The sequence below is a fragment of the Miscanthus floridulus genome, chromosome 18 (assembly GCF_019320115.1).
Source record: "Miscanthus floridulus cultivar M001 chromosome 18, ASM1932011v1, whole genome shotgun sequence".
NCBI classification, from domain to species: Eukaryota; Viridiplantae; Streptophyta; class Magnoliopsida; order Poales; family Poaceae; genus Miscanthus; species Miscanthus floridulus.
In genome coordinates this window covers 126,379,316-126,403,665 of record NC_089597.1, presented here as the reverse complement: position 1 = coordinate 126,403,665, position 24,350 = coordinate 126,379,316, and the positions used below count along the sequence as shown (strand labels likewise).

Below are 24,350 nucleotides of genomic sequence, written 5' to 3'. Positions count from 1 at the left end.
GTCAATTTCCGCACTCAGCCATGGGTTAGTCGGGGCGACTCGGCAGCGCGGCCTCCTGACTTGCTGTTTACAACTACAACATCATGAAGGGAGAAAATGCATATGCATATGCCTCTGCTCATCGATCATCATTTCGATGCTGTTTACAACTATGCGTACATAATACATCTCTGTCATGGAAAACGAAAGATGCAAGAACAGGAAAAGCCTTCATCAACATAATATGCTTGGTTGGTACATAACATGAGATTATTTGGCTGTGTTTAAACAGCAACATCATGAACGGAGAAAATGCATACGCATATGCATCTGCTCATCGATCATCATTCATTAATCAGTTCGATGCTGTTTACAACTATGCATGCATCTCTGTCATAGAAAAAGAATAGGAAAAGGACAAGCCTTCATTTTTATCTACATAATATGCTTGGTACATAGCATATGGGATTATTTGGCTGTTGTTGCAAACATACTTGGCCGGACCCAGTGGCACACTTCTGTAACGAGTGATGCTGGGATGACCATCTCGACGGTCCCATCATCTAAGTCATAAGCATACACATTTGTAATAGACTTCAACCCCACATCATGCCCAGATGTACCAGTGAAGCAAGCGGTACTGCCCATCGCCATTCCGTTTGTGGTCTGTTTGCAGGAATCCATCGGGACGCTCCACTGTTTTGGACCACTAAATGTATAGACTCTCCTCCTGCCTGCATCCTTCACACGGAAGGATTGGCCGTTGCAAAGAAACCAGCTGGTGTCATCCAATTCTCGGTCATCCAGCTGCGACCACTCCATTGCTTCGATATCCAGCCTAAAGAATTTAAAAGCATTCTCCATTGTTCCAGGGCGTGATACGAGCACAACTTCCCCGTGGGACGCGACAAGGAAATGGTGATCCTCTTGGCTCCATTTCGAACAAGGCGCCATTCTCCCCCAGGTCATTTCAGTGATGTTGAAGATGAGGATTTGGCCACTAATGTCCACGCAGATGACCCGTGTCCCGAGCAAAGCTAAATCGGCGATCCAAGTGCGCTCAAGTAATCTGCGCATTCTTCTTGACATGTGGGGAGGTTCAACACCATGCTTGTAGGCACTCCAGTACGTGTCTCCAGGGCAGGCAATGTGCACAGTCGGAACAATGCTCCAGATCTCGAAACGTGCAACGACTAGAGGTATTCCATGAGAACCAACATAGAAAACAAAGAACCCTTCATACCCTTGTTCGCGACAGGGGAATACTGGCAGGTTAAGCTGTTTGCCAGAGCTTGGGTGAACAAGGAACGCACTCTGCTCTTGGAAGTGGCATGGTTTGTGTCGGATCATGAGAAGCCACCCGCGATTCTCAAATGCACAAGTAGCATCCGGAAATACGTAGCTGCTTACTCCTCGGATCTTTCTACTTGAAACATCGAACAGCAGCCGCTTCTTGCTGTTGCGTTCCACAGCAAACATGGCCAAGGGAAGCTGCTTCACCCCTTCAGAGCAATTGCTCTTGTACCCATCATACGCCTCCATCGCTAAACCTGACTCGCAGATATCTGGCAGAAGCAAAGAGAAGTCATTAGCAATCAGCAAATAATTTGTACTAGACGATAAATTGGTGACTCCATACACAAAACACCTATGGCTTTGGAGACTCATCATCATGTTATACGAAATTTGGCAGGGACAGATTCTGCTGGGAAAGAAAACAGCAATATATTTGTTACTTGCTAGATAACTATTTATGTGATATATGCAGTTCCGCACTATAAATCTGCTACCTGGTAGGGGCGGACTCAGCAAATGCGCGTACACAAGTACAGTGCACCCAATAATTTTGGCAAACAAAAAATCGAAGTTGGTATATAGGCATAATAATATATATGTATACGCTTAATTAGGTCAGATCCGAGTACAAATAGCAAAATAGCTTTATTTAGGGTTTGGATGCTCTGTTTCGCACAATAGAAGGAAGGCAGGAGAGTGGGTGTGGATACCTGGTGGGTGCTCGTCGCCGACGAAGACCGGGGCACCTGGCGTAGGGCGGCGGTGCCGGAGATAACGCAGGCTGGGTGAACGGGACAAGAAAAGGCAGGGGTAGTAGACTCCTGGACGAACGCATATACCTCGCGTATAAAAGCGACCAAATCCGACTCCATCTGGTTTCCGACTTCCGGCCTGTTCCGACTCCGACTTCCAGCCTGTTTGTTTTGGACCGGCTGGGCTGGTTTACCGTACGAGAAAAATACCGTTGATGGGCCAATTTGGCTAGCTGAAACTAACCAGCGAACATACCGTTCTTCATTTGTGGGCCAAGACTCATTTGGTGGTAATCCGTGCAAGAAAAATGCTCTAGGTGCACTCAAAAAAAAGAAAAAGAAAAATGCTCTAGGTTTAAGAGAGCCGTTTTTGTTTCATATAAGAAAAATGTTCTAGTTTTGCTAAAAATATCGAGTACTTAGTTAGATTCATATACAAAGGTAGAACATTTTATTAGCATTCTAAAAAAATGTTCCAACTGTAGAAGAGAAAAATATCACACAATGAGGAATACTGCCGTACGAGAACCAGCACAATGTAGCTAGTGAGTGCTTGACTACAGCATGCAGCACCAGCAATGCTGCAACCAGCATCGCCAGTCAGGGGAATTTTGGCGAAAAAAGCACGTCAAGTTAGTAGGCATAATACATGTATATATATCATATAAGTTTAAGTACATGATAAAAGTTGTGTATCTATAAAAAAACTAAAACGATCTATAAATTAGGACGGATGAAGTAGAATAGATCTAAGAACAAATAGGAAAATAACCTAATTTAGGGTTTGGGTGCTCGGTTTTCAACATAAGGAAGGGAGGAGGATAACCTGGCGTGTCGGCACCTGGGCTAGAGCGCGGCGACGGCGCCGAGAGACAGCGCAAGCGGCGCGGTGAACGGACGCCTCCGGTTTCCGGCTTCTTCGTTTCTGGGCCACGGCCCAGGTGGTTTTAGCTCGTGTATCTCGCGCCGAGCCCACCGAGGCCCAAGGGGAGTCTGGAAGGTTCGATTGCATCGCCGCCATCCATGGCCCATCCGCCTTCCCTTGCCGGTGCCGCAAGCCCCGCAAGGCGATAGGAAGGCGGAGGGGGTTATCAGCTTCAAGCGCGCAAGGGTTTGCGTGCGAAGGGGGCAGGGCGGCCGCGGCTTCGGTTCCGCCGTTCAGGAGATGGGGTCCGGCATGAGCAGCGCCCGGCGGCGCGGCTTCGGCCTCGAGGCGTCCAGGGGGATGCTGCCCCTGCTGGCGCTGCAGGTGCTCATCGAGTACGGCCGCGCGGGCGCCTCCCGCCCGCCCGTTACGGCCGCGCTGCTCGCCGCCAACTCGCTCATCTACCTCCGCCCCGGCGCGCTCGACGGGGTCCTGCCCTCGCTCTCGCACGTCTCCTTCAACCCGCAGCTCATCGTCGAGGTGCCCAAATTCGACTCATAGATTGGAATTTTACTCTGCAAAGTTGTACCCAAATTCGACTCTCCAGTTCGAGTAAGGACACACAAACTGTTCTAGGAGACTAGGACGTGACGTGGTCACCCAATGATTACGCATAATCTTTCAGCCACACAAATAGCTCCGTATTTCAGTTCTAAGTTCCAAGACTGATTATGAGAACATTCTTGCAGTATGGCGACTTAATTTTCCAATCACATGCACATATAGCTCTGCATTCAGTTCCGAGCTCAAAGACTAATTATCACATATAGCTCTGTATTCAGTTCCTAGCTCCAAGACTGATTATGGTGAACATTTTTGCAGTTTGGCGACTTGACGCGCTTCTTCCTGCCCCCGTTCTATCACCTGAGTGAAAGCCACCTCTTCTACAACATGACATCCCTCCTGTGGAAGGGCATTCAGCTCGAGACATCCATGGGTAGTGCCGAGTTTGCTTCCATGGTCGCTGTGCTGCTTGGCCTGTCACAGGGTATCACGCTGCTGCTGTCCAAAGGCTTACTCTTGCTCGGTGACGATACCGCGTACTATGATCAGCATGCCGTTGGATTCTCCGGTGTTCTGTTTGCCATGAAGGTTGTGCTGAACGCCTGGTCGGACGATTTTGTGTATCTGCACGGGATGGTTATTCCAGCGAAATATGCTGCCTGGGCGGAGTTGATCCTCATCCAGGTTTTCATTCCTGGGACATCCTTTCTTGGCCATCTTGGTGGGATTCTTGCTGGACTGGTTTACCTTTGGCTGAAGCGTGCATTCAATGGGCCAGATCCGATCACTCTCCTGATTTCAAGCGTTGCCAATGTCGTGACCTGGCCGGTGAGGTTTGCTCAGAATCTTCTACGGTCTGCCCGTTCACAGGGCCGCGCAACAGGTCGGGGCAGGGTTGGGCGCCGCATATCAGCAAGAGACAGCCCTCGAGGTTTTTGGAGATGTCCAACCTGCACCTATGACAATTCAGTTTCGACAGATATCTGTGAGATGTGCAGCACTGCACGAGAGGACCATGCCTTTTTGCGGAGACAGCATCATCAAGCCAGGGGTAGCACGGAACTCTCAGTTGATGAGATGCGCCGTAGGAGGCTGCAAAGATTCGATAGATGATGTAAATCATTGTTATCAGTACAGACATTGTGTGCTGCTGAACAAAGTTAAAGTATGGCAGTTCCATTCGTCTGCTTGATGGTTTAAGCACATTTGGCCCTCCTCGTGATGAGGAATGTTTTACTTTACATAATTGAATTTTTCCTCATTATTTGAAGGAGACTGTTACTGATATAGCATTATCCTTTAGATTGTTTCAAAGCTTTGGAAGCAATTAGTTATTGCCTAATTGTGTATAAATTATGTCAGGGCATGTTGAAATCAAATTTCTTGAGCCTATGTGTCACCTTCTGTATAGTTCATGTCAGCCATTGAGATTTAACCTTCAGAATATTTGATTATTGGAAATCAGCTATTGATTGTCATACAGAAGCATCTTCTGTTCATCTACTATCTATTACTCAATGCGTTCCTAATTATAGTTCATCCAAAGTATAGTTCCTTTAGTTTCATCCTGAATCAATAGTTCCTTTAGTTTCATCCTGAATCAAACTTCTCCACGGCTAAGTTTATAGGAAAAATCCATCAGCATGTACAACATCAAATTAGTTTCATTAAGTTCTCCATAAAACGTGTCTTCATAGTTCATAGTGCCACAACAACAACAAAGCCTTTAAGTTCCAAACAAGTTGGGGTAGGCTAGAGTTGAAACTCAGCAGAAGCAATCAAGGTTCAGGCACGTGAATAGCTGTCTTCCAAGCACTCCTATCTAAGGCTAAGTCTTTGGGTATATTCCATCCTTTTAAGTCTCCTTTTATTGCCTCTACCCAAGTCAACTTCGGTCTTTCTCTGCCTCTCTTCACGTTACTATCCTGGCTTAGGATTCCACTGCGCACCGGTGCCTCTGGAGGTCTCCGTTGGACATGTCCAAACCATCTCAACCGGTGTTCGACAAGCTTTTTTTTCAATTGGTGCTACCCCTAATCTATCCCGTATATCATCGTTCCGAACTCGATCCCTTCTTGTATGACCGCAAATCCAACACAACATACGTATTTCCGCGACACTTATCTGTTGAACATGTCGTCTTTTTATAGGCCAACATTCTGCACCATACAACATAGCAGGTCTAATCGTCGTCCTATAAAACTTGCCTTTTAGCTTCTGTGGTACCCTTTTGTCACATAGGACACTAGATGCTTGTCGCCACTTCATCCACCCTGCTTTGATTCTATGGCTAACATCTTCATCAATATCCCCGTCTCTCTATAGCATTGATCCTAAATATCGAAAGGTATCCTTCCTAGGCACTACTTGACCTTCTAAACTAATATCTTTCTCCTCTCGAATAGTAGTGCCGAAGTCACATCTCATATACTCAGTTTTAGTTCTACTGAGTCTAAAACCTTTGGACTCCAAAGTCTCCCGTCATAACACCAGTTTCTGATTCACTCATGTTCGGCTTTCATCAACTAGCACTACATCGTCCGCGAAAAGCATACACCAAGGGATGTCTCCTTGTATGTCCCTTGTGACCTCATCCATCACTAAGGCAAACAAATAAGGGCTCAAAGCTGACCTTTGATGTAGTCCTATCCTAATCGGGAAGTTATCCGTGTCTCCATCACTTGTTCGAACTCTAGTCACAACATTGTTGTACATGTCCTTATTGAGCCTGACGTACTTCGTTGGGACTTTATGTTTGTCCAAAGCCCACCACATAACATTCCTTGGTATTTTATCATAAGCCTTCTCCAAGTCAATAAAAACCATGTGTAGGTCCTTCTTCTTTCTATACCGCTCCATAACTTGTCTTATTAAGAAAATAGCTTCCATGGTTGACCTTCCGGACATGAAACCAAATTGATTCATAGAGACCCGCGTTATTGCTCTCAAGCGATGTTCGATAACTCTCTCCCATAGCTTCATAGTATGACTCATCAACTTAATTCCCCGGTAATTAGTACAACTTTGAATATCCCCTTTATTCTTGTAGATCGGTACCAATATACTTCTCCTCCACTCATCAGGCATCTTGTTCGATCGAAAAATATGGTTGAACAGCTTGGTTAGCCATACTATAGATATGTTCCCGAGGCATCTCCACACCTCGATTGGGATACCATCCGGTCCCATCGCCTTATCTTCTTTCATCCTTTTCAACGCCTCTCTGACCTCAGATTCTTGGATTCTCCGCACAAAGCGCATATTGGTGTCATCAAAAGAGTCATCCAACTGAAAGGTTGTGTCCATATTCTCACCATTGAACAATTTGTCAAAAAACTCTTGCCATCGATGTCGGATCTTATCCTCCTTCACCAAGAGATGCTTCCTTTCATCCTTAATGCACTTAACTTGGTTGAAGTCCCTTGTCTTTCTCTCACGAACCCTAGCCATCCTATAAATGTTCTTCTCTCCTTTCTTCGTACTTAAACGTTGGTAAAGATCCTCGTACGCTCTACCCTTTACCACACTTACAGCTCGCTTTGCAGTCTTCTTTGCCACCTTGTGCTTCTCTATGTTGTCCGCACTCCTATCATGATACAAGCGTCTATAGCACTCTTTCTTCTCCTTAATAGCCTTTTGGACTTTATCGTTCCACCACCAAGTATCTTTAGCCTCGCCTCCACTTCCTTTGGTTACTCCACACACCTCTGAGGCCACCTTCCGAATGTTGGTTGCCATCTTCTCCCACATGTTGTTTATGTCATCTTCTTCCTTCCAAGAGCCCTGTTTGATATCACTTTCCCTGAATACCTTTGACGTCTCCCCTTTCAGTTTCCACCACTTTATTCTTTTAATCTTAGCTTTTTTATGCCTACGGGCACGCACCTAAAAACGAAAGTCTGCCACCAAAAGCTTATGTTGAGAAACAACACACTCCCCTGGTATCACCTTGCAACCCAAGCATGCTCGTTTGTCCTTTCTTCTTGTGAGGACAAAGTCAATCTGGCTAGAGTGTTGTCCGCTACTGAAAGTCACTAGATGAGATTCTCTCTTTCTAAAGAAAGTGTTGGCTATCATCAGGTCAAAAGCTACCGCGAAGTCTAGAACTTCCTCCCCCTCCTAATTCCTACTACCATACCTAAAACCTCCATGAACTACCTCGAAACCTGCGCTTGTAGTACCTACATGCCCATTAAGATCTCCTCCTATAAAAAGCTTCTCACTACTGGGTACAGCTCTAATCAGGCCATCTAAGTCTTCCCAGAACTGTCTCTTAGCACTCTCGTCGAGGCCTACTTAGGGGGCATACGCACTAATTACGTTCAAGACCATATAATCAATGACAAACTTGACTAAGATAATCCTATCTCCTTGTCTTCTCACTTCCACTACACTATTCTTGAGGCTCTTATCAATCAAAACTCCTACTCCATTTCTATTCGTAACTGTCCCTGTGTACCAAAGTTTAAAACCTGTATTGTCCACCTTCTTCGCCTTCTGACCCTTCAATTTAGTCTCTTGAACGTATAATATATTTACACGCCTCCTAGTCGCGGTATCAACTAATTCTCTTAACTTACCTATAAGCGACCCTACATTCCAACTGCCTAAACGGATCCTAGTTGGTTCGACTAGCTTCCTTACCCTTGTAGGGTCGAGATGGCGGACTAGAGGGGGGTGAATAGTCTTTTCTAAAATTAAATGCGTCGGTTAACCGATTTAAATGCGGAATTAAAACAATCGGTCTAGCCAAGACTACACCCCTCTATATATGTTCGCTAGCACCTAGCAAAGATACTAATTATGCAACTAAGGTGACGGGCTAGCTAGAGCTCTCTTAAACAATTCTAGAAGTAAGGTCACACAAACCTATGCCACTAGTACTTTAAGCAACAAGGGAGCTCCTACACATGCCAGTAAGCAATAGTACAAAGCTAACTAAGCTCGCTAGCAATGCTCAATAACAAGGCAATCAATGCCGAATTAGAGAGCGCAAATACTTAGCTACACAAACTAAGCAAAGTGACTAATAAGGTTACACAAACCAAATTAGCCACGCAAGGGAGCTACTTCTATGCTACACAAGCAAGAAGATAATTAGCAAGCTACACAAGCTAACTAATTATTAAAGCAACAACACAAGCTCAATGTATACAAAAGTAATCGCAAGCTTGTGTGACGGGAATGCAAACCAACGGGAAGAACAAGGTTGACACGATGATTTTTCTCCCGAGGTTCACGTGTTTGCCAACATGCTAGTCACCGTTGTGTCGACTACTCACTTGGTGGTTCGGTGGCTAATTAGCATCACCCGCCAAGCCCGCACGTCGGACGCCACAAGAACCTACCCCGGAAGTGAGGGTAGCTCAATGACACGCTTTACTAAAGTTGCTCTTCGCGGCTCCCGCAGGGCGAGCACAATGCCCCTCACAAAGCACTTCTCCGGAGCGCCGCACAAGCTTCTTGCAGGCTTCCACGGAGACCACCACCAAGCTGTCTAAGAGGTGGCAACCTCCAAGAGTAACAAGCACCACCGGCTTGCAACTCAATCACTTAGTGCCACTCGATGCAACCTCACGATGCAACTGCACTAGAATCGCTCACTCACATAATCGGATGATCACTATCAAGTATGTGTGAGATGGAGGGCTCCCAAGCACCACTACACAAGCCACCAAGGCTCTAGTGTGCTCAGCTACCGCCCCAAGGCCGACCATGGCTTCTATTTATAACCCCACGAACAAATAGAGCCGTTACCCCTTCACTGGGCGTTTTTCGGGCCGACCGGACGCAGCACCAGACGCTGCACCGGACGCACCGACCGTGCATACCGGACACGTCCGGTCGTTATATCAGACGTGTCCGGTAGCGCCTGACCGCCACGTGTCCCATTCAAACTAGCCGTTGCCACAATGGCTCTCTGACATGTCCGACCGGACGCTCACACCGGACGCAGAAGCAGACATGACCGGACGCTGAGGCGCTGTGTCCGGTCGAGTCCAGTAAGCACCCAGGTCCGACCGGACGCGTCTGGTCACCCCTGACCGGACGCTGCCAGCGTCCGGTCGACCGTTCACAGAACGCCGACCATGTAGATTCACACCGGACACGTCCGGTGTGGCGATCAGACGCGTTCGGTCGCTGAGTTCGCTGGTTAATACCGGACGTGTCCGGTCACCATACCGGACGCGTCTGGTCACTCTCTGACCAGCGCGACTCACTCATTTTCTTCACCAAGTTGATCCACATCAACTCTAACTTCATTTCCTTTGTAAATGTGCCAACACCACCATGTGTATGTGTGTTAGCTTTTCACAATCATTTCCCAAAGGGTTAGTCACTCAACTTGTCACGCCACTCAATCATAGCGACGATGCAAAGTTAGATCACTCGAGTGGCACTTAGATGATCGATATGCAAACAAGTTTGCTCCTCTTGATAGTATGGCCATCTATCCTAAACCCGGTCATAAACTTCTCTACACTCCTATGACCGGTAAAATGAAATGCCCTAGGTTATACCTTTGCCTTGCGCATTCCATTCTATCTCCTCCAACATCGATGCAACACATGCACCAACACGATCAACAATGATATGATCCACTTCATATCATCACGTGATCATATTGGTTCATCGATCTTGACTTCACTTGCTCTTCACCATTGTCATCGTCCATCGGCGCCAAGTCTTGCTCAAGCTTCATCGCCACGCGGTCCATCACTCCAAAGCCTTTGACTTGCCATTCACGCTTGCAACCGGTCCATCAAGCCAAGTCTTATCTTGATCTTCTCCACCTTGATCACATGACTCAATACTCAATGTCATGTCTCATGTGCAATGAGCTCCTTCATCATCACATGTGTGGGCTTTGCAACATCTCCAAGCCATTTTTACCTTCATGGCATATGTTGCTCACACACATGTACCTGTGGACTAATCACCTGTGTATCTCATATAAACACAATTAGTCCACCTAAGTTGTCACTCAATTACCAAAACCAAACAAGGACCTTTCAACCCTTCGCACCCGTCGAATCAGATGTGAAGACCTTTGCTCATTTTTCACTACAGCCGGGCACCGATGTAGCGCGCCACTAAGGATGCGACGACCTGATCCTTGATCACTTAACACCGTGCCCAGATCGCGACACGGCGCGTCACGGGGGTGACGACCCGGCCCTTGCTCATTTAACATCATACCATGGTTCCGATATGGCGCGTCGCTAAGAGGGTTACGCCCCAATGATTTTCTTTCGGGTTTCATCTCCATTAGAATGGCTAGATTTAACGTTGGCTCGCCACGCCTAATACAACCCTCCTCCTTTACCAGGGCTTGGGAGCTGCTATGTTATATGTTAATATGTTTTTCTAAAAACTTAGTCAAAGTTGAAGTAGTTTGAATTAGGACAAAGCTAAAGAGTATAATTTGGAACGGTAGGAATACAAGAAACAAGCAATAGAATTTGTACTAATCGTGGTACTGCACCGGCTTTGGTGCTGTTGAATCTTCTTGGTTGAGACAGGTCCTGAGGCAACCTTGGAGGAAGAATGTAGTGACGAGGTATCTAGTCTGCTTGGCAAAGCCTGACTTCCTAATGTGGGATATTTTTCAGCGTGCCCACAGCGCAGATTTCTGCACTAACTGTGAACATGCGAAGATTCTTTTCATATGGTTCATGTGCTTGTAATACCACTCACCAGGTCCATTTGGAGTCCTTTAGATAGCTCAACATTTTTGTATGGATGTTCTTAGCAATTGAGTTTTCTTTTACCTCCTTCCCTGCTGCATTGTTGATCCAAAAGGATGGTGATATTTCCAGCCATCTCATAGCTCTAGCTGTGTAAGTACCAAATCTGTAAGTGCCTATGATGTATATACTAATTGGTCGTATCCGCTTCTTTCCTATATAATTTAGCACTTATTATGCAATTATTAAGTTTCTATCTCGATTTTTGACAGTTTATACCAATTTGATTCTGCTTCATCTGGATAAATGTGAACTGTAATCTCTGCAACAGTTTTTTTTTTTGGTTTAAACCAAATAAAAGTCACAAAACAGCAAGTCTTACCAAAAAAAAAACACATGATAATGCTGCAGCTTCTGCAGTAAACAAGAGCTATAGTGCCTGTAACAACACCCATCCAGAAAGCACATGCTGCTGATTTACAATTGCAAAAACAGAACAACATCCCATGCAAGGGCAAGTGCTTCAAATCTAGGAATCCGAGAACATTTCCTATGGTCACATGCTTCCACTTCTAAAAAAACAATCAAAATATGCACGAAACAAAATCAACCAAACATATTAATGGATAGATGATGTAAAAATGCATGCTCATGCAAAATTTGGGGATAAATGATTTTTTTTCGAGGAGAAAAAAACAAATCATCATATGAATAGGTCCGGGGATCCACGTAACAGTGCACCCGATCAACAAACATGCTGATTTTCTCTTTTTGTTTTGTCTCATTTAATTTAAAAGGGCAGAAAAGGCTTTGTCACGATTATTGCTCTCTTTTTTTCTTCTCGTAGAAAATCTAGGGATCCTACTTGGGCTCTATCAACCATTGCTGGTTTAACAAACATGCTGATTATTGCTCTGTGCATTACACCATGTTGGGTGGGAAATTGTTTCTCGTATAAACCATCTTATATATCTCCGATTGCTTGTATATGTCATGATCGAACTTGTGTGGGTCGGTTGCACAACACGAAGCCTAGCTCATGCTTAGTTGTTAGGTGTTGCTTTAGATAACATGAAGTACAAAAATTAGCTAATCAATAACCTTTATCATAGTATCCCTCCCACCTAAATTCATGGATAATCGCTCCATTGAGCGGTCTCCTAGCATCCATTGAGATATGAATGAAAAATAATGGGTTTAGATAAACTAATCATCACATAAAATCTTTTACTCCATTCATTCTAAATTATAAGTCGTTCTGTCTTTTCTAGATATATAGCTTTTTACTATGTATTTAGATATAGTGTATATCTAAGAGCTTAACAAAAACTATGTATCTAATTAAGAGCCAAAACGATTACAATTTGGAACGGAGAGAATAGTAAATAGTGAATATATAGGATTTGCTAAAATTTATAGGGTTAATTGACCCCGCTAAGTACTCACGGCTTCACCATGGTCACATACGTCGAAGTTATGAACATCGGCTACAAATAGGTCAAATTACTCCCATTTGGAGAACGTACATGATGTCGCAATTATTCAATTTGTTGTCAAGGCAACAAATTGTTCACTAAACCTAACATACCCTAACTTAGAGTTAGAGATGATGGGTCTCGCATTCAAAGTTGTGCACATCGATTAATTATAGATACATAGATCAAATTGTTTTTTTTTTTTTGAAGAAATACAGATCAAATTGTTACTTAGAGATACATTTATTTTATTCAAATTGCATTGCATAGATATTGTGGAACCATTTAGAGCCAGTAATAAAGAGTATTTTATTCTGCATGTTTTTCTTTAACATCATGCAATTAGTATTAAGAAAAAACTCTATTTTGCTTGTGCTGAATCTTGTACGGTTAAACAAAATTATTAATTTTCCGCAAAGAAGAAAAATGATGGAAAATATCTAGCAAATTACTCTCATATTGAAACAATAAGAAAACTATAGTGTATTTCCGTTAATAAAAATGATGAGTACAAATACCTAGTACTCTTATGTTGTTTGTTTTAATAAAAATAATAAAGAGCTTTACGTTCGACTCATTCAGTTCAGTCCAAAATCCAAATAGTTGCAGTGGGATTGAGTAGTTGACCAGCGCGACTCGGACCAGTCAGACTACTCACTTTACTCCCAGCTAACGCCAGGTGGGTCCCTCCAAAAGTCACGGCACAACCGCCGCCGCGACGCCATCAACGTCATCCCATTTCCATTTGGATCCCAAGCCACCGCTGCTTCCTCCTCCGTTTCGTCGTCGGCCATGGCATCCGCCGGTGGCGCTGGCGCCGACCACTCCCCGACGCCGCGTAGCCTGGTCTTCGCCTTCTACCTCACGGGCCACGGCTTCGGCCACGCCACCCGCGCCATCGAGGTCAGTCAGTTAGTCCCTCTCGCCGTCTCGCCTCGGGCATTGTCGCTCGTTCGTTTCCCCGTCCAAGTCTCAGCTCCGAAAATTTTGCCTGCATTTGTGTGCCTCCGTGGATCGTAGGTGGTGCGGCACCTGATCGCGGCCGGGCACGAGGTGCACGTGGCGACGGCCGTGCCGGAGTTCGTCTTCACCGCCGAGGTGCGGTCGCCGCGCCTCCGCATCCGCAGGGCCATCCTCGACTGCGGCGCCGTCCAGGCCGATGCCCTCACCGTCGACCCCCTCGCCACGCTAGAGAAGGTACTACCCTCGCGATCCCTGACCCCCTCCTCGTTCTGATGCTCCGGTTGCGAAATGCAGTACCGTGAGGTAGCAGTGGTGCCCCGCGAGTCAATCCTCAGGGCCGAGGCGGAGTGGCTGAGCTCCATCAAGGCAGACCTAGTGGTAACACTCTGTAGTCTCTAGTGCTGTTCGGTGATCAGACATTCCGTCAGTGTTCAACTGATGGATGTAGGCGTCGTGTGTGGGCAATGTCTGAACTCTCAAGTGAACTGGGCTGTGCTTTTGGGACAGGTCTCGGATGTTGTTCCTATTGTGTGCAGGGTGGCTTCAGATTTGGGCGTCTGCTCTGTATGCATTGGGAATTTTAGGTGTGCTTCACCTTCATTATACTGTTTGCATTTGGGACTTGCGCTCTGAAGTTTACCTTTTGTCTGACTGTTTGCATTTTGCAGTTGGGACTTCATATATGCTGAATACATCATGGAGGCTGGATATCATCACCGTTCTATTGTTTGGCAGGTAATATTTTTAGTTTTTACCATGTCAGATCATAAGTTCCCCTTTTATGAAAGTACCTAAATAGATCATTTGCATGTATGCCCTGACTCACCACAATCTGTCTTAGTACCATCCATATTCTGCCAATGTACACTTTTACTTTTTCAGTAATCATTTAACTCATCTATATATGTATATATACAGATAGCAGAGGATTACTCCTATTGTGACATATTACTTCGACTACCTGGATATAGCCCAAGTATGCTCAACTATATTTGGTTACTCTTTTTTCTTAAAATTGTGTATTCCCTGTTTTTCGGCTTTCAAGAAAATAGAGTATTATTTCATTCCATAGTGCCGGCCTTTCGCAATGTCAATGATGTGCCTCTTGTGGTCAGAGGATTCCGAAAATCTAGATCTGAGGTTTGTATTCTGCTGGAGAAAGATATTCTGTCTCGACAAAATTCTTTGTTCCTTATTCACATGTTTCAATTGTGATCTATTAGGTGAGGAAGGAACTTGGAATTGAGGAGAATGCTAAGGTGCTCGTTTTTAATTTTGGGGGACAGGTGGGTCACTTATCATATAGGTGGTTTGATAAGCTTAGGGCATTTGTTTCTATTTTCTCATGTGGTAATGTTATGTGGCTATTTTTGAAGTGCTTATGTATCTTCTGCACCAATATCTGTTGATTCTGATTCTTTCAGTAGTCAAAGCCTATTTGCAATGAAGTGGTTCTCGTTACCTATTATTTAAATCAAAAGCAATGTCTTTTCAGGTACTTGGAAGTATTATGATTAGTTATTACCCAGATACAACATTTTATAATGAAGTCCCTGCGATACTTGAATAATTATCATTATACTTCCTTCTAATTTTTAGCAGAACACATCATCATTAAGTTTTATATGTAGCATGCTTCCTTCAAAAGCTTAGTGATCCATTCCTCTATCCTGTATGCTCTAAGCTTTTATGCGAACTACACAAAACTTATCACCAACATAATGAAATAATCAGTGCGTCATTGTTCCCAGCCAGCAGGATGGAAACTGAAGCAAGAATGGCTCCCTGATGGTTGGATCTGTTTGGTATGTATATTTTAGAGTACAGTTATATTATATCCCTTGAAAAGTGACTAACTGATGTGATTGACTAAACTTAGCTCCCTCTTCATGGAAGGTCTGTGGTGCTTCTGATTCTCAAGATGTTCCACCGAACTTTATTAAGCTTGCAAAAGATGCTTACACACCTGATGTTATGGCGGCATCTGACTGTATGCTTGGTACATCAAAATATTATATGTTGCACTAATGTTTGTCTAGCTACGAGCTTTTTGCTTTTCTTGCTAGATGCATATACTTACTCTCTTTGTTTATAGGAAAAATTGGATATGGAACTGCAAGTGAGGTTTTGGCCTGCAAGCTGCCATTAGTGTTCGTTCGCAGAGATTACTTTAACGAAGAGCCATTTTTGCGAAATTTGCTTGAGGTTGAAACATTTCTTATCATTGAATTATGCTAGAACTCATGTCTATATAGATGTGTTAAAATGCCTTCATGCTTTGTCCCATCACATTCTATTTCAGTACTACCAAAACAGCATTGAGATTATCAGAAGTGATTTCCTTGCTGGACACTGGAAACCATACCTACTTCGTGCTCTCACACTTCAACCATGCTACAATGGCCCAATAAATGGTGGTGAGGTAATTTTTTCTACATATACCCAATACCCTATTGATGTTATTATGTCCGAATTAACTTGAAATCAAACTATTTCTGTACTCAATTGTATTATAACATTTGCATTTATGCAAAACCAGCTGCCTTAGTCGACGTCAGGATAAAAATGTAATACTGGACTTCCATCATAATACTGAGCTTTGCAAACCAAATTATCTGTATCCTATGGAAGTTATATTATTTGTGGATAGGCTAATACTTTGTCCATTCAGGTGGTTGCCCAGATCCTCCAGGACACTGCTGTTGGAAAGAAATGTATTTCTGATAAAGTGAGTGATTCTGCATGACCATTGAGTGGTCAGCGTATTTCCGTACCTACCACTTCCACCTACGAAACTTTGTTTTCATCCTGGAGCTTTATAGATTTTGACTTATGAAAAAGGAAATGCTAATGAAAGATATTTATCTTCTTTTAGAAACGACCTCTTTGAAAATTTCTTATGCTTTGTGCCAAGTAAAATCAGCATATATTAAACATGGAACGCCCATAGAAAATTAGAGATGGAAGCAATATTTTAAAACCCTGCTTAAGATTGTAACATGAGCCAATTTGGCTATCTTTAATTATAGTCTAGTGGTGCAAGAAGATTGCAAGATGCCATGGTCTCAGGATATGTGCTTCAAAGGGCTCCTGGGAGAGATGCAGGCATTCCTGACTGGTACTCTCTGTCTGAAACTGAAACTGGTGCTGGTCCGACCTCAAAAAATGTTGCTACAAAGGAAAGTGCAGCATCGTGAGTACCCTTTCTCTTGTTTTTGTCAGACATCCAGTTTTGCAATGAAATATTTTGCAACTGAAATTGCATATTTGATTTCACCAGATCCAGATGTATTGAAGACTTTGAGATACTCCATGGGGACCTTCAAGGATTAACAGATACAATAGACTTTTTGAAGCACTTATCTGAACTTAGTGGAAATGATTTGATGAGCCCCAAGAAGCAACACCTAGAGAGAACTGCTGCATCTGTTCTTTTTGACTGGGAGGTACTAATCTGGCAGTCCTCTGTATTCATTTTAGTGAATTGTAGGACCCTGTGCAGCAGCATTAAAGCTTCATGCATACCATATCTGGAAATGGAATGTAGGATAGCTCAACAACAACAACAACAACAAAGCCTTTTAGTCCCAAGCAAGTTGGGGTAGGCTAGAGTTGAAACCCAACATGAGCCCCTAATAAGAATGTAGGATAGCTAGGTTCCATAAAGTTGCCATGATGTACAGTAAGATGATTCCTTAATTTGTGCAAGTAGACCAACTTTCTTATCCTTTAAAGTTTCATTTCCAACTGCTAATCGTGTTATCCTATGATACTTTTTGGGTACAAATAAACGTATAATAGCTCATTTTGTTATTTCACAGGAGAGATCGATTTTCTGATTCACAAGACAATCAGCCATGTTAGGCTTCAACCTTTATATCATAAAACACAACATAGTGGAGATCTAATAACAGAGGATGAATTACATAGATCCTCTTGTTTCAACTTGTATCGCAAATTCTATTGTATAAAATTCAGAACCATTTTGTTTTCAATGAACATGTTTCCTTCACCAATCTCTCTTTTGCTTGATTCATCTCTTTTTTCTTGTATTTTCCATGGATACATGTAACTTCATTTCTGATAACTGATTACTTTGATTTGTTTCATTAGCTTGTTGCTATGTACTTGAATAACTGAAGTAAGTCACTCGAAAATGGTGAATGAATTTTTGGTTTGCTATAATGACTTCCCTTTTTGTTCCTTTGTAGACGGAAATATATGTAGCAAGGGCACCTGGACGTTTGGACGTCATGGGTGGCATTGCTGATTATTCAGGAAGTCTCGTTTTGCAGGTATGATCAATCACAGGTCAAATAGATTTCTTTTACAAAATAGTGCTATAAGTTTAGCTAATAGCTGAATACTCTACTCATAAATATTTGATTCTATGCTATTCCCATCTTTCGCAAAATCAGTTTGCTACTGTTCAATATGATGATGTAGCATGCAAGAACCTCGATTTTCATTGAATCTTGATGTTTACTGTATTTTCTGTATTCTTGATTTCTTTTTTGGAATTCCCTTTGATGCCACAGATAAATAAATAAATTAACTACTGGAAAGAAACATAGATGCAGTTTTTTTTGGATCATGTATTTGGCAGTTGTGGTTGATATTTTGGATGCATTTACTAGATGCCCCTTCGGGAAGCCTGCCATGTTGCTGTTCAGAGAAACCATCCCAGCAAGCAGAAGCTTTGGGAACATACAAAAGCAAGACAGCTTGAGAACGCAGGCTTGGTGCCTGTGGTACAAATTGTATGTTCAACTTGTTCAAATAATTCATGCTTTGTAATCTATTCTAAAAAAAATTGCCACCTCCATTGGACGGGGCATGTAGGTGCTGCATATTAGATGCATGATAATAGTGCTTTTGTTGGCTAATTTAAACTTTAGTATAGTCACATTCTTGCCAAGTAGTTGTTCTTTTGATCTGGCTGTTTTGCATAGCATTTGTATGGACTCCCATGACTTGTCAATGCTTATTATCTATTGTGAACATGATTGTCTCACAGGTATCATTTGGTTCTGATTTGAGTAACCGTGCACCAACTTTTAATATGGACCTGTCAGATTTTATGGATGGTGGAAAACCAATATCCTATGAGAAAGCAAGAGAGCTTTTCTGTCAGGATCCATCCCAAAAGTATGAAAATAACTTTTAGTATTTCACTACAATATTTCAACTACTCAATTATATTTGCATATTTGTGATCTGAACTATCCTATCTCAGATGGGCTGCCTATGTTGCTGGAACAATTCTAGTTTTGATGACTGAACTTGGTGCCCAGTTCACTGACAGCATTAGCATTCTGGTAATCACTCAAGTTTTCATTATCCTGCAATTGCGTATGTAAAAACCTGTAATCACTTAATCAGTTCCTTGTCTTCTTTCTGCTCTAAAACTCCAGGTTTCATCTGCCGTGCCAGAAGGAAAAGGTGTTTCATCTTCTGCATCAGTGGAGGTTGCTACAATGTCTGCTATTGCCGCAGCCTATGGTATAGATTGACATTGGTTATTTAGCCTATCCTGAACCCTGAGACATGTCATCTCTGAATAGCATCGTTGATGGTTTCCTTTTTACTTGTCTATAGGTTTAAACATCATACCAAGGGATCTTGCTTTGCTTTGTCAGAAGGTATGATGTTTAACTGAAATCTGGTGATAGAATACAGATCTACAGGTCTTTTATGGCTCTAATGTTTTTTTTCAGGTTGAGAATCATGTAGTTGGAGCTCCTTGTGGGGTAATGGATCAAATGGCATCTGCATGTGGAGAAGCTAATAAACTCCTCGCAATGGTTTGCCAGGTTAGTGTTGTTTATTAGTTCCATAGTACAGAAGCTGATAGATCCTACCTTTCCTCCAGTCAAAAATTAATGTTGCTTCAGTATTTATTTAATCAGTTCTCCTGCAGCCTGCAGAAGTGAAGGAATTGGTTAGCATACCAACTCATATACGGTTCTGGGGTCTAGATTCAGGGATACGGCATAGGTAGGAAGCTTTTCCTAACTGAGCTTGTGTTGTGGAGATTGTAGACATTAATTGTCTTATTGGAAAAATTGGAGCTAATTGCAGAACTAATCTCTCTTGAACTGTTAGTGTTGGTGGGGGAGATTATGGATCTGTAAGGGTAGGCACTTACATGGGACGAAAGATGATCAAGTGTGCAGCATCAGATTTAGTTTCAGAGTCCTTGACTTCAGGCCCCCCTGTTCAGTCTGATTGTTATAAAGAAAATGGTATGTGTGTACTGAAATCTGAAGCTGCACTGGAGTATTTGTGCAACCTACCACCTCACAGGTCACATTTAGTGAATTCAACATTTATATTTATGGTTCTGGTATTGTATGGATCGTAATAAATCACAATTGCAGATATGAAGCTGTTTATGCAAAAGACATTCCAGAGGTGATTAGTGGAGAAGCATTTTCAGAGAAATATGGAGATCACAACGACACAGTGACAGTTATTGATCCTAAAAGATCTTACAGTGTGAAGGCTCCTACTAGACATCCCATATATGAAAACTTCCGTGTTGAGGTTAAATCTCTCGACCAGATTATTTGTTTCTACACTACCAAATCTATTTTCTGAATTGGAAAAGCATTTATGGTGGGAACCATTTCAAAGTTTTGTTCTTTCCTGAACCATGCTGCAACAATAGCATTGATATGGTGTCCTCTTGCCATCCAAAGTGGCAGAAAATTGTAAATTAACCCCAAGAAACTAAACTCTGCAACTAATGGTCTTTCATTTGATTCCCCTTTATTGAAGACTGCTCCCTCAGTCCCGCAAAGAGTGTCATTCTCCTTTCATGAGAAATCAAACATTTTCAACTTTGACCAATTATATAAAAGAAATTATCAATATTTATGGTGCATAATAAGTTTCATTAAATTAATCATTGAATATATTTTCATAATAAGCTTATTTGGAGATACAAATGTTGCTAATATTTTCTACAAACTTAATCAAAATTATGAAAGTTTGACCTGCACAAAACCCTAGGCGATTTTCTTTTTGGGACAGAGGGAGTATTTCATTGTTTTCTCTATTGACATTCTTTTAATTTCTGGTCTGTAGGCCTTCAAAACATTATTAGAGGCTGGTAATACAGATGAGCAACTGTCAGCCCTTGGAGAACTTATGTACCAGGTGAATTAATTTGAGTGTCTGCTCATCACGATGCACCTTTCTCTACTCCTATTGCACAACTGAGGTTCACTGTGTAAACATTAAGTTAAGGAAATTGTGCTTTGCTGGTAATATTCTTCTCTTTGTAGTTTGTACTGCTACTGCGTACCTTTGACGTGTTTCTCTTCACATATTTCTGGCAGTGCCACAACAGCTACAGCGCGTGTGGCCTTGGTTCTGACGGGACTGACAGACTAGTCAATCTGGTACGAGAAATGCAACACAGGAAGACATCCGAGGGCGGAAGCCCTAGTCTATTTGGCGCAAAGATCACTGGCGGAGGCTCCGGTGGCACAGTATGTGTTATCGGGAAGAACTGTGCCAGGAGCAGTGAAGAGATTGCAGAGGTAGCTTCACGGAGTCCCTTTTTTTCATTTGGCGTTTGGGTTTTTGTCAAGATAGAATGACAGAGACCGATATTTTCTTGCACCTTCAGATTCAACGCAGATACAAGGCTGAGACCGGGTATCTGCCCATTCTTTTCGACGGGTCGTCTCCAGGAGCTGGGAAGTTTGGTTACCTGAAGATCCGACGTTGTTGTCCCTAATGGGCAGTGGCTGATTGGCAAATGAAGAATTTGGGCTTTGTCATTGTTTTACAGACGACATATATTACTCAATTGTTAAGAACTTCAGTCAAAGCCATTGGTAGAACTTGAAGGTGTATGCCAGTTGCGACGATTCGTGAATGTATAAGGTCATTTTTTTCACACGAAATATTTTATCAGGTGCTATGCCAATTCAGGAAGCTACTGGAGGAAAATGTGAGGAATAAGAAGCTCTTTTTGAGCAGATGGTAGCCGTCTATTTGACTCTAGTCTCTAGTGGTCTCCTTGTGCTTGCTGCAGTGTAACCAAACTCTAGGTAGATGTGCTCTGGGCTCTGGCACGTAGCATGCTATGAAGTTGAGGATGGTTTCTTGCGCGTTTGATGACCAGTGACCAGTGTAATGTCTTTAACGGTGTGCCTGTCGTTGGTTAACTTGTCAGTGTAAACGGTTGTCAGTTCGGAGTGGATAAAGTTCGTGTATGTTGACAGTGTATGATGTTGCTCGGCACAGGGATGGAGAGCAAGGGTAAAGTTCAAACACAGTGAAAACGGGTAAAGCTTGTGGCCTTGTGCGATAGTTTCTTCGACCTTAACAGATTGATTTTTTTTTTGGAACTCGACAAATTGAGTTGAGTGCAGCAGTGTCACGTAGAACAGTGGGCCTCCTTGTCACGCATGGGCTGATGGGCCTGAAGACTCCGACGACGTTCGTGTCGCCAGGCCCTGTCGGAGCGTACGAGGCTCGTGTACCACGGCCGAGGGAGCCCTTAACCCCTTATCGTCTAAAATCACTAAGGTCCCGTTCGGCTTGCTGAATCTTGGCTGAAACTGATTGAAAAACACTGTTCTGGCTAAATTATTATGAGAGAAAAATACTGTTCCGGCTAAAAAAACAAGTCGAACAAGCCGAATATGGGGTAAGCCGAACGGGACCTAAATCAGACATATTACCCCTTGAAGTTTCAAAGCTATTCAAATTACCTCTCTATTTTGGTTTGGGAGAGTTTTAAAGACGGTTTTATCTTTATCTTTTTCTTTAGTTAAAAAAAGAAATTCGATTTTACTAAAAGTCTATATAGTATATGATGAACTAGAGATAAGAGTCTTAATCGATTTATTGTTCGGTCCGTGATTCAAACTTATGACCCGTGCTTATAAGGAGTTAGAATATTGTGTGTCTAGTCTCGGTGCACGGTCTAATTCTAAGACTTATTAAAATAGATAGTGACGTTTCGTTACAACGCTCGGGTATGATAGAATCCTAATGCTATGATCCAATATTGTCAGGCAAATATCATCCTGGTCCTGATAGCCTTGGTCAGGCCGGCGCATAGAGAGATGGCTGGCTGGCTGGCTGGGCATGCATACATGCGCGCGGTTGGATTGGCAGCTAGCGCGCGCTGAACTTTCTTCTTTGCTGGCAAGGTGGTAGTCGTGGACTCGTGGCTGGGGTTGGGCCGTTCATCCATGTCGCCCGGCGCCGGATTATTGCATTGCATTGCATTTGCATGCATGCACTTGCTTCGCGCGCGAAAGCGAGAGCGAGATGGGCTGTGTTCGTTCCCATCTACTTGACCTAGCTACTCCAAACTAGTGTCACCTCGCTAAGATCCGGTGGTGCCCGTACGTAGAACATATCTCCACGCTTTCATGCACGTCCCCTCGCATGCCCGCCAAAAGACGGACCCGATGACAGCGACATGCTCCTACGTTGGTGTCAACTTCTGCTTGGGGGCGTGCAACCCGGCCGTTCCTCGAAAGGTTATTCGGCCTGCCCGAATCGCCTCCACAACTCTAGCTTGCTTCGTCAGAATGGGTGCATGGAAGCTAACGTCCAGAGCAGCGGACGACGAGCAAGTATGAAAGATACGAGCTGTTTTGTTTGGTTTTGTTCGGTTGATGCCTAACTTTGTCGCAAATAAAGTTAGGCAAAGTGTTGCAGCTATAGAAAGTGTTGCCAACAAATCAGATTCCACACTTGTGGCATAAAGTTTAGCATCAAAATGAGTCTGCGACATATGAGGCATATGACTAAGAAAGTTTAGCACGATATAGTTGTGGCATGAACTAAACACATGCCTAAAAAAACCGTGGTGGTATGCCTAATTTACGGCGTGGCAAATTGTGGGCAACGCATGAACGAAGCAGACTCTTTCTCGACCGATTGATCGACTGAATCTCTCGGTTGGAGAATAACCTTTATGAAGTATTATGATACCGTAAACATGTTTTTGGGACCCATCCCGCTGGGGACCAGGACCCGAACCAATGTTCGGGGCCAGGGCCAGGTTTTTATCTTGTTTTAGGTGCGGGTATGCGAACCCTTAATGCGGTCCTAATCCATCCGGTTGTCGCCTCTAAGGACATTATTAGATTGTGTAATGGTTAGCTCTAAACTAGTATTAGACGGCATACGGGGGGGTGGGGGGTTGAGAGAGTCTTAAAAACTTTTGATCTACTGGAAAGAGGAGCTAATCTCTTTACAAGCTCGATCTTATCACGAATTACTGATTTACCGGCGTCAGTTGGAATGTCGTCGTATATACTTATGACCATATCCCTAGTGGCTGCCCACCTTGTAGTCCATGGGATGGGAAAAGCTAGTGGAATGCAAGGATCGGAGCAAGAGGAGGAGCTCGTGAACAGTGCACTCGTCTTGTCCGTGTGCTAGCTAGTACTGGTACTAGTAGCTCCAAGGCTCCAAGCAACACCCAAAAGCCACGCGGGAGTTGAAGCCGTTCACAGTTTCACTCGTCACTCGGGCACAGAGGACTGCATTGCGTTGGGTGCGGAGCTGGAGCACGGAAACGGAGGAGGTAGTAGCTAGCAGCTGCAGCCGTGTGTGTCCAGACTGATCGGGTGGTTAAAGTTCAGTGCGTGTCACGTGGAGCATTTGATGTCAACTAGAAAGACTAAATATAAATTAATTATAAAACTAATTACATAGAAGTAGGCTAATTAGCGAGACGAATTTCTTAAACCTAACTAATCCATGACTAACGTGTATTTACTGTAGCATT

General features: G+C 43.4%; 3 protein-coding genes across 4 annotated transcripts; 2 read left to right on the top strand and 1 right to left on the bottom strand.

The window, feature by feature from the left end:
* Window positions 1-215: 215 nt before the first annotated feature.
* Window positions 216-2,147, bottom strand: LOC136522248 (uncharacterized). The gene is made up of 2 exons (XM_066516058.1): window positions 1,986-2,147; window positions 216-1,544 (listed from the first exon to the last, which is right to left on the bottom strand). Exon 2 carries the CDS (start codon window positions 1,519-1,521, stop codon window positions 448-450), a length of 1,074 nt encoding a protein of 357 aa, XP_066372155.1. The 5' UTR covers window positions 1,522-1,544; window positions 1,986-2,147; the 3' UTR covers window positions 216-447.
* A 935-nt stretch (window positions 2,148-3,082) lies between these two features.
* On the top strand, window positions 3,083-4,659 carry LOC136521350 (rhomboid-like protein 14, mitochondrial). Its single transcript, XM_066515081.1, has 2 exons — window positions 3,083-3,432; window positions 3,775-4,659. Exons 1-2 carry the CDS (start codon window positions 3,193-3,195, stop codon window positions 4,567-4,569), a joined length of 1,035 nt encoding a protein of 344 aa, XP_066371178.1. The 5' UTR covers window positions 3,083-3,192; the 3' UTR covers window positions 4,570-4,659.
* An 8,683-nt stretch (window positions 4,660-13,342) lies between these two features.
* Window positions 13,343-21,710, top strand: LOC136519982 (L-arabinokinase-like). Of its 2 annotated transcripts, XM_066513384.1 has the most exons (28): window positions 13,343-13,522; window positions 13,640-13,816; window positions 13,877-13,960; window positions 14,090-14,166; window positions 14,251-14,317; window positions 14,501-14,558; window positions 14,655-14,722; window positions 14,806-14,868; window positions 15,334-15,387; window positions 15,479-15,581; window positions 15,678-15,787; window positions 15,885-16,004; window positions 16,254-16,310; window positions 16,612-16,775; window positions 16,863-17,028; window positions 17,794-17,877; window positions 18,220-18,342; window positions 18,600-18,730; window positions 18,819-18,900; window positions 18,997-19,084; window positions 19,181-19,224; window positions 19,300-19,395; window positions 19,503-19,579; window positions 19,688-19,888; window positions 19,963-20,128; window positions 20,672-20,743; window positions 20,926-21,129; window positions 21,219-21,710. In XM_066513384.1, exons 1-28 carry the CDS (start codon window positions 13,412-13,414, stop codon window positions 21,327-21,329), a joined length of 2,958 nt encoding a protein of 985 aa, XP_066369481.1. In that variant the 5' UTR covers window positions 13,343-13,411; the 3' UTR covers window positions 21,330-21,710. The 2 variants fall into 2 exon arrangements, with proteins under 2 accessions (XP_066369481.1, XP_066369482.1); XM_066513385.1 differs by lacking the exon at window positions 20,672-20,743.
* The last annotated feature ends 2,640 nt before the right edge of the window (window positions 21,711-24,350 follow it).

Excerpts from the sequence above, each read along its gene's own strand:
- LOC136522248 (XM_066516058.1), bottom strand. The coding sequence starts at position 1,521 with ATGGAGGCGTATGATGGGTACAAGAGCAATTGCTCTGAAGGGGTGAAG.
- LOC136519982 (XM_066513384.1), top strand. The coding sequence starts at position 13,412 with ATGGCATCCGCCGGTGGCGCTGGCGCCGACCACTCCCCGACGCCGCGT. Across the intron at positions 13,961-14,089 it reads CCATCAAGGCAGACCTAGTG|GTCTCGGATGTTGTTCCTAT; the intron begins GTAACACTCTGT and ends CTTTTGGGACAG. Across the intron at positions 17,029-17,793 it reads CTGTTCTTTTTGACTGGGAG|ACGGAAATATATGTAGCAAG; the intron begins GTACTAATCTGG and ends GTTCCTTTGTAG.
- LOC136521350 (XM_066515081.1), top strand. The coding sequence starts at position 3,193 with ATGGGGTCCGGCATGAGCAGCGCCCGGCGGCGCGGCTTCGGCCTCGAG. Across the intron at positions 3,433-3,774 it reads ACCCGCAGCTCATCGTCGAG|TTTGGCGACTTGACGCGCTT; the intron begins GTGCCCAAATTC and ends ACATTTTTGCAG.